Source organism: Platichthys flesus, chromosome 7 (assembly GCF_949316205.1).
Source record: "Platichthys flesus chromosome 7, fPlaFle2.1, whole genome shotgun sequence".
Taxonomy (NCBI): domain Eukaryota; kingdom Metazoa; phylum Chordata; class Actinopteri; order Pleuronectiformes; family Pleuronectidae; genus Platichthys; species Platichthys flesus.
Window position 1 is genome coordinate 20889070 of NC_084951.1, and position 8796 is coordinate 20897865.

The 8796-nt window shown below is 41.2% G+C and overlaps 1 protein-coding gene across 1 annotated transcript; it reads left to right on the forward strand.

The window, feature by feature from the left end:
• The first annotated feature begins 558 nt into the window (after positions 1-558).
• LOC133957126 (cadherin-like protein 26) lies at positions 559-7743 on the forward strand. Its single transcript, XM_062392568.1, has 12 exons — positions 559-711; positions 816-954; positions 1302-1471; positions 1578-1706; positions 1798-1983; positions 2101-2372; positions 2551-2693; positions 2805-3035; positions 3122-3343; positions 3481-3605; positions 3729-3803; positions 7195-7743. The coding sequence occupies exons 1-12, from the start codon at positions 559-561 to the stop codon at positions 7411-7413; spliced, it is 2064 nt and encodes a 687-aa protein (XP_062248552.1). The 3' UTR covers positions 7414-7743.
• The last annotated feature ends 1053 nt before the right edge of the window (positions 7744-8796 follow it).

Genomic DNA, 8796 nt, shown 5'->3' on the forward strand with positions numbered 1-8796 from the left:
CATACAGATTAGATGAAGTGGAAACCGTATTTGTTGCCCATATGTGCATGTGAACTTGGTTCTACACGTTGTGGACATATCTACATAGATGTTAAATGAATAATAAAATACAGTGAATAAAATGCAGGGGGCATGGGAGAGACAGTGATAGATCAGAGGAGTTATATTGGATTACTTTGCACTTTTCTTGTCATTGTAGGTTGCATTAGCAGCCCTGGCAAGGTCTGGCCATGGGAAGCACACGAGGCGTGCTAAGCGGGTAATTAATTTGCGTTGGAATTGTAAACTTCAGCTAAAATGGTTTGATTTGAGCAAAAATGATAACAGGTATTAACTTTACTAATCCACAGGAGCTTTTGCTGCGTTCCAAAAGAAGGTGGGTTTTGTCTACTGTTGAAGTAACAGAGGAAGTACCTGTCTATGGGGAACACACAGTTGTTTCACAGGTGAAGACTTTTTTTTGTAAATTAAATTACCAAACAGTGTGGCAGCTACTTCTTGTCGTCCGGCTCCGACATGCAAACAATATCAACTAAGTTTTGTGTGTTTGGACTTTAGATGTTTAATGACAAGAAAAGAGAAGATGATCAGCACTCAAAGTTCCATCTCAGTGGAAAGGGTGTGGATGACGGCTTTTTTAGAATTGATGAAAATGACGGCAGGGTGTTTCTCTTAAAAAAAATTGACAGAGAGGAAACCCCCCATTTCGAGGTGAGTTTCATACTGGAATACCAGTTCCTCTGACAGTAGATACACTTTCATTGATTTTTTTGCTACCACTGGAAATCATCTTTCATGTGTTCTTTTACTCACAGATGAAGTTTGAAATCTTGACGGACGGCCTTTCACTAGACGAACCATTAACTATAATTGTAGATGTAGAGGACATCAATGACAATGCACCTATTTTTAAGAATCTTCCCCTGATTTTCAATGTAAAGGAGAACACAAAGGGTGAGTATGCAGTTGTGTATGACTCATAGAGTATGCATGTTTTCTTCTTGCAGTCACTATTCTCACACATAGCCAAGGCTAATGCCCTATCTCACCACGTTAAAGAAAAACAAAATCCTTAATCCATTTGTTCAGATCCACTTCAAAAGTTAATGGGTTTTTCCTTGGGTTGTGCTTCCACCCCTCTAGAGTTGTCCTGTTGATATGGCTATAAAAAGAATAATTGTTTCTGATCAATAATCAAATCTGGTCTTTATCTTTTAGCCTGTCTCGCACTCACACCTCACGTCCTACTTTTATGTAACAAGTTAATTGTTTTTTGCTTCCTTTTCCTCAATGTCCTCAAGGGATCTTGCCAGTGGTGCTGGACGTTTTTGACAAGGATCAGGAGGACACGCCTAACTCTAAAATCACCATCCGTATGCTTAATCAGGAACCGGCAGAACCCAAGATTGAGTTGAAACAGCTCAGTAACACAAGGGCCCAGCTCACAATTAAAGGATGTTTTGACTACGATGTGAGGCTCTGTGACCTACTTTAGGAAGCTGGATTTAAACAGGCTTACACATTCATACAGATTTTTCAATATGATGTTTGTAAAATATCATACACATCTGTTACAGAAAATCAAGACATATAAAGTTACGGTTGAAGCAAAAGATCATGGGAAAGGATTTTTATCCTCCACTGCTGTTGTTACTCTCAATGTTGTTGACATAAACACCCATCTACCAAAGTTCAAGAACAAAAAGGCAAGGATTATCATCATCCTAATTATTATTATTAAAGTTTATCTTTGGGCTGACGTATGATGTTAAAGATAAATCTGTCCTGTCTGTCCAGTTCTATGGTGAGGTGTTTGAATCACAGCTCAAAAAGAACGTTTTGAGAGTCGAAGTAGAAGACAAAGACACTCGGAACACTCCTGGATGGCGGGCCAAATATTTCTTTGTTGACAAAAAAGAGGAAGAATTTTTCCAAATTGAAGCTGACCCTAAAACAAATGAAGGTATTCTGCACTTCATTAAGGTAATTCAGCTCATCTCAATCCATTAGAAACCTTGTCTATTCCCAGTGGACCAAGTTAAGAATGTTTCATGAATATACCTTGCACCAGTATTGATCTAAACCTGCATGTCTTTCCAGGAAAAGCATTATGAGAGGACAATTAATATAACCTTGGAGATCGGAGTAGAGAACGAAGAACCCCTTTTTGTTTGTGCAGACAAATCAACCGGCACAATCACACTTCCACCTATAGATAAAATCAACGTCACAATAAAAATGTTTGAGGTCAATGACGCACCGCAGTTTGAGAAAGAGCAAGTTGATGTGTACCTAAAGGAAGAGGAGGAGCCGGGGAAGTGTTGGTTCCCTCCAAAGATTACTGATGCTGACTCTGACCCAGAGAACATCAGGTTGGTGCCAAATAAGCTTTTATCTGCTTTTTTCACATTTTGAATCAAGCACAATCTCTCAGGCAGTTCCTTTCTCTTTGGAGGTTTTCTTTCACTTTTGCGTCGGCCATTTGTCAGAACTGTCATCCACCTAATATGTTATGCTCCACTCTCAAATATCTCCTCTCTGTGTTATCAGGTTTGTGCTAACAGAAGATCCAGCAGGTTGGCTGACCATTGACCCGATTACAGGAAAAGTCACATCGGTGAAGAAAATGGACAGAGAATCACCCTTTGTTGAGAAGGGCATTTACAAAGCAGTCATCTGCGCCATTGATGACGGTATGAAGGACCTCTACTTTGTATTGTGATCAAACACAAGCTGTAGAATAGGGTTCATTGGTAGACTATATTCGTAAGGTGATATTTTTTTCCTTTGGTTTGGTTACCAAGGTGAACCTCCAGCCAACAGTACATGCCCGCTCCTGTTCCACCTGGGGGATGTCAATGACAACAAGCCAAAGCTGGCAAGCAAAATTATCATTATGTGTGGAAACAAGGGCAACAAGGCCATGGTGCCTGTCATAGACCCAGATGATCCTCCATACAGTGGGCCCTTTGCCTTTTCTCTGGGCGGTGATGATGAAAATCTGAAGACGCAATGGAAACTAGACCCTGATGTCGGTTAGTATGTAGCTTTACACATTCGTCAATAAAATAAATTGTTCCAACCAAAAATATACTATTTAACTTTCTTGACTCCTCTCCAGGTACGGAAGGCGGCCTTGTTAGCCTGACGCCACTTGCTTATGGCAACTACTCCGTGCCACTGGAGATTAAGGACCAACAGGGCATGGGCGCACAAGAGACCGTCAATGTGATAGTGTGCAACTGTGGAGAAGCAGACGTTTGCCCAGCCAGAGGGCCGCTATCAACCAGCCTCGGGTCCGCTGGTGTTGGATCGATTATTCTGGGATTACTCATATTTTTATGTGAGCATAGGGCAGTCAATGGATACATTAACGAAACCACAAACTTCCTGCTCAATAAACCAACAGTGACTAAGGGGCCTGGTAGTTCCTTGAAAACACAACATGTTCTTAAATGTTATTATGATGTGTGTCTGCAGTGCTGCTACTCGTCTTTAAATGTAAGTGTGGACAAGGGGCGATGAAACACATCACCCTCCCGCACGATGAGGGCAGCCAGACCCTTATGAAGTACAATGAAGAAGGAGGCGGCGCTGCAAGCACAGTGAGTTGGTTGCGTGCTATGTTCAACTTAGTGGGAGTAAAGAAGTGACATTATATGCTATATTTCTACCCAGTTTGATGGGGTCTGCACTGTTATTTAATTTATTTTCTCCCTATCTGCCAGGCTATGCCCACTATGCCCTGGATATCTTCAAATGGTGTAACTGTGACTGACAGCCGGAAAACGTCCAACGGGCAGGTACGCCTGATACCGCAACACTCAACTTTCGTTCCCCTTTTTTGTGGTTGACCTTTTGACATACAGTTCTTAGCTTGTGTTAAATTTTAGGGTGTGTCCAAAGTCAAGTGTCTAAAAGACCTAAGTAGGCAAACCACAAGGAAAACAGATAGAAAACACAAGTCTTAACCCAGATGGTAAATTTCCAACAGCTCTAATCCAGTTGCTTTTCTTTGCATATGTAGCTGAGCCTATAAGATGAACGCAGATGTGTGATTTACTATGGAGGTTCAATGGTATGCGGTTGACATATATATCACTGTAATTACAGGGTTTGTGTGGATTGTGTGACAAGTAGCTCACAGGGTGAACTTTACCAGTTTAGCCAGATACCAGACATGTTAAGTAACCTGGAAAACCTGCAAGGAGGGACTTCTTAAACATTTTAAAGGGGTCTGCTTAACCCATTTCTCTTCTCAAGTAGATAAACAGAACGGATCAGGTCATGATCCACAATGTGGGTAAATACAACACTGCAGGGCAGTGGCGGTTTTGGGCACGGGCGAACCGGGCAGCCGCCCAGGGCGGCACTTGTTCATGTCACGTGGGGGGCGGCACAAGCACTTCTGGCCCGCGATGCGGTTTCCTATTATCTATCATGTCACTGTGTGGGGAATTTGGCAAATTGGCGCCCCCTGCAACTGCAGTAAACTAATTGATTACTTTGATAAAGCCCCTGCTTGATGCTGTGTGAGAAGGGGGAGGTGAGGGGGTGTGGGGGACAGTTCACCTGTGGGTCTCCCAAATGGAACGGACAAGGGGGGGGACGGGGGATCCACTGTATAGAGCAGTGATTCTCAAACTGTGTGGAGCGCCCAGTCCGCATCTCTTTGACGGCAGAGCAGTAAACAAATCGCTCTTTCGCCGTAGCAAGGGGTTTGCAACCCGAGGCTCTGAAGCCGCGGGCGGCTCTTCAGCTCCTCTGTTGCAGCGGCTCCCTGAACAGTGTTGTGCATGTCGCGCACACACAGACCCCGGGGCTCCGGCCCCCCCGCCCCCCGCCCCACTCACTCTCTCAGAGACACACACAGTGAGATCAGAGCTTGTTCACGTGGATCAGCCGGTCAGGGACAAACAAGAGACGGTGTTCAAAAACCAAGTTGAAAAGAAAGTACGATGAAGCCTGTCCTGCTCTTGGGTTCAAAGTCAATGTGGTAGGACATGAGGAGAGACCAGTGTGTATTTTATGTCTGAAAACTCTATGAGACCCAACGATCTATTGAAGGATATGTGCAATTGAGAAATGTAAGTTTCTCTTTCACTTATATTGTTTTAATAATAAAACAATTCTATGTAGAACCGCCACTGCTGCAGGGTCCATCATGGTGTGTAACAAATAGTTTTCTGGGTTTGAGAGTCTATAAAACAAAGACTTGTGACTTGTGGATTTTAAACCAATGGTTTAAAGTAGCAGAACTTGTTGAAATGGGGATTTCTGATAAAACATCTGTAGTTGTAACAGGCCTTGTTCTTGTCCTACTAAGCTTCTCCAACCCTGAGTTAACCTTAATGTGTGTCACTGACAGAGTCATTCTAACATGAGGGCAATTGAAATCCATCAGTGGGAAACTCGCAGATTTCTTGGAGGGCAGAGAATGGTGAGTGTACACTTTGATTTATTAATTTGTGTTATGATTAACAATTCACTGTCTCTGGCCATTATATATATTATATATATATTAGGGCTGTGAAATGATTACAAATTTTAATCAAATTAATCACAGGTTTCTATGGATTAATCATGATTAATCACATTACCAATTTTCTCGGTATATTTTTGTGAGATAAAAAAGATTTTTGACAAAAGACAGATATATACATTTAACATGTTTTCTTTTTTTATTCATAAATAAACAAAACAATGGTGCTGCAACTCGGCAGTTCATTAGCAGTTCTCTTTGCTATTCCATATGGAACATTCATCCGAAACAGAACTCGGGCTTCTTAGCCATTGTATGGTTGAATAAAACTTTTTTCTTTTCTTTTGAAATTAAACAGAAGTTATTTGGGCTTCTTAGCCATTCTTTTTATAGGATGGTTGAACATTTTTCTATTTTTTGTCAAACAACCATTCACCACACCATGACACAATCTAATGCCTCTAAAGGTCCTCTTAGCTAGTCTTCCTTTAGCCAGTTGGTGAGGCAAACTAACTTGTTCACATTCTATGAGAGTAAAGCTGACCGCTTCTTTTGCACAATGTGTCCTGCGAGTGAGTCTGGTTTGGCGCATTGCACTTGAACGCCCCTCGCCGACCAACTCATGCTGTACGTTGCGCCGGTACTTTAAGCGGCTTTGCTACGGTGAAACAATAATGTCTTCCCGCAGAGTGTACATATCACCTTGGTTTTATTGAATGTTCGATCTTTGTTTTTTTGGAACACGATCGTTGCATCCAGAAGGTTCTCAGGTTCATCAGTTCATCAGAGCAGCTGCCGTCTGACTGTATTAGAGCGACTAGTGCAGAATGGGCGGAAATGTGGGTATATTGGAAGGTCCTTCTTCGCATGCGTTAAATGCCTATAAATTATTTTTCACAGCTCTAATATATATATATATATACTTCTGTTTACGCACAAACATGTTTCATCGTTTTAAGAGAGTAAAATGAATCACTTGATTGGGAAACTAATCAACTTTGATGGTCTCCACTGGTCGTATTGGTGTTTGAGCACAGAACCAGGAAACTCATTGCTTAAAATATGTTTTGGATTTTGTAATGGCGCTCAATCCAGAGGCAAAGTCCTAAAAACATTTACAGAAAGAAAGCTAGAAAAAGATTGTGAAGGCAGAAGGTAGAAGAATGAATATGCTTTGTACTTGTTTTCGTCCTTTTAGAACTTATCAAGGAATACAAGCAGGAATAACAGCTACCGGGTAAGTGGTGCTCTCTAATGATTGAACTTCATTTCATTAGTAGGCAAAATGTCTTTGACCTGTTAACAAGGCATTTGAAAAAACCCAGGTACCCATGAAGGGAGGCTCCACCAGGTACATGCAGTCTTTCAGCATGAGGTCAAATATATTCCTTCCTGATCTCATCGAAAGGGTAAGATCACACAGAGCTGAACGCCAGGCTTCCTCTCTTAATGCTTTCATAAGGCACTTGTCTTAACTTATTATCAAATTCAACAAGCTGTACAGGTTGCAGAGCACTGACTGATGGACTGGACACAACAATGCTTTAGTGAATGAGAATAAATTCAATAACAAGCATATGCAGGACATGGATGAGAACGAAATCCCTATGATGTTTTGCTGCCTTTGCCTTAAGCAATGCAAGACAGAGCCCATGCATTCAGCTATTGTTGACAAACTGACCTAGAAAATCTATGTTTACTCAAATCCACAGAAAGTCTACTTGGTTGATGGAGACATTATCAACCGCCCGACGCAACAGCCCTTTGAATATGCCTACGAGGGTCAGGACAGCGAATGCCAGTCACTGGATAAGCTGTCCCTCAGCAACCTGGGTGATGATACAGAGTTTCTGAATGATTTAGGCCCAAAGTTCATGACCTTGGGCAACATCTTTCACCAAACAGCTCCAGACAACAACACACAGATTTGAGGGTTACAGCTGGAATATGAGTTTTACATCAAGTAAGGCACTCGTCTTTACCCTGCACGCCAGCATGGCGGTTTGTGTGTGTGTGTGTGTTTGTGTCCCACACACACAGACAACAACACAGGGGCTGATGTTTCTCAAACTTATCTCCAGATTATTCGTTTTTGGAGCAGATCAGTCAAAGGTCAAGGTCAAGGTCGACAAAAATATGGTGCATAAGGACAGGTTTTCATTCCTGATCATATTGTATCAATGACGTAGAAAAGTCAGCAGTTTAATGTGGTATATATGGTGCATGTTCAGGGTAATCATCGCCCCTTTCAGTGTTTTCCATGCCTTGTTTGTGACTATGATTAAGATCCGGATGGATATTAATAAATGATTATTAACTACAAAGTTTAGATTTTTTACTTTTACATTACGCACTTAAACATCATACCTGCAGTTTGGGCACCTCCAAGGAAATTACACATTTGGTTGATTTATTAAATGAAAATAAATAAATACACCACAAGAAAATACACGTTAGAATAAGCCTCTCCTTTAACAGCAATGCACTGTTTCTGCAGCCCTAAAATAGGTCTTCCTCGTACTGTACCACCTTGGTTTGGTGCCCAAACTTTTGCAAATGCCACACTTAGTATCACTTCTAATTATCTTAGAGCTTTTTTTTTACATCTGTGTTGTTTAGAATGTGGCTTTGCACCAGTGCTCTTTAACCTTTGCACTCAACTGTATTTGTATAGATCAAAATATTTTACCATGACATGATATGAAAGCAGGATTATGTGGCATAGGCTTTACTTTGCTTGGTTGAACATTGATTGAATGAACTGAAATAATTGTCATGCTCTGGGGATTTTGAATCTGTGTATTTGGACAGTTACTGGGTGTGCTGGCTTTTATTTTGTTTGTTACTTTGCTGCAATGACAGTGTTGCAACGCCTTTGTTTCTATCTCTGGAGTTTTGACGGTATTATTATTATTTTTTTTTAATACAATAATAAGAACCTTATAGAAGGTTAACTGTGGATACTGGGAAAAGTTATGGTGCATGCAGTGCTTTATTTCAGGAAGTGATTTATTTCCAAGAGCACCATTTTATAAGAGTTTCTTGTTTGTGACGGAGCAGCAGAGATTTGACTGGTTGACAGCTCCTGACTACATGGCCAAGAGGGCAAGCTGTGCAGGGACCATTCATCTTCCCTTTGTGTGTTTAGATGATCTACATGAGTCAGAAATGAGTAAAATCAAACAAAGCTCCTTTTCCACTATTTACCATTAATTGTTTGCCGTGTGCATGTGCAGACAGTTTGTAGTTTCATAAAAGGAGCTGTGGTTGTAAGTAAATGCCTGCTGTTTTTGTTCTTGCCAATGAGTATTTAA

Excerpts from the sequence above, each read along its gene's own strand:
- LOC133957126 (XM_062392568.1), top strand. The coding sequence starts at position 559 with ATGTTTAATGACAAGAAAAGAGAAGATGATCAGCACTCAAAGTTCCAT. Across the intron at positions 955-1,301 it reads TGTAAAGGAGAACACAAAGG|GGATCTTGCCAGTGGTGCTG; the intron begins GTGAGTATGCAG and ends AATGTCCTCAAG. Across the intron at positions 2,694-2,804 it reads CATCTGCGCCATTGATGACG|GTGAACCTCCAGCCAACAGT; the intron begins GTATGAAGGACC and ends TTGGTTACCAAG.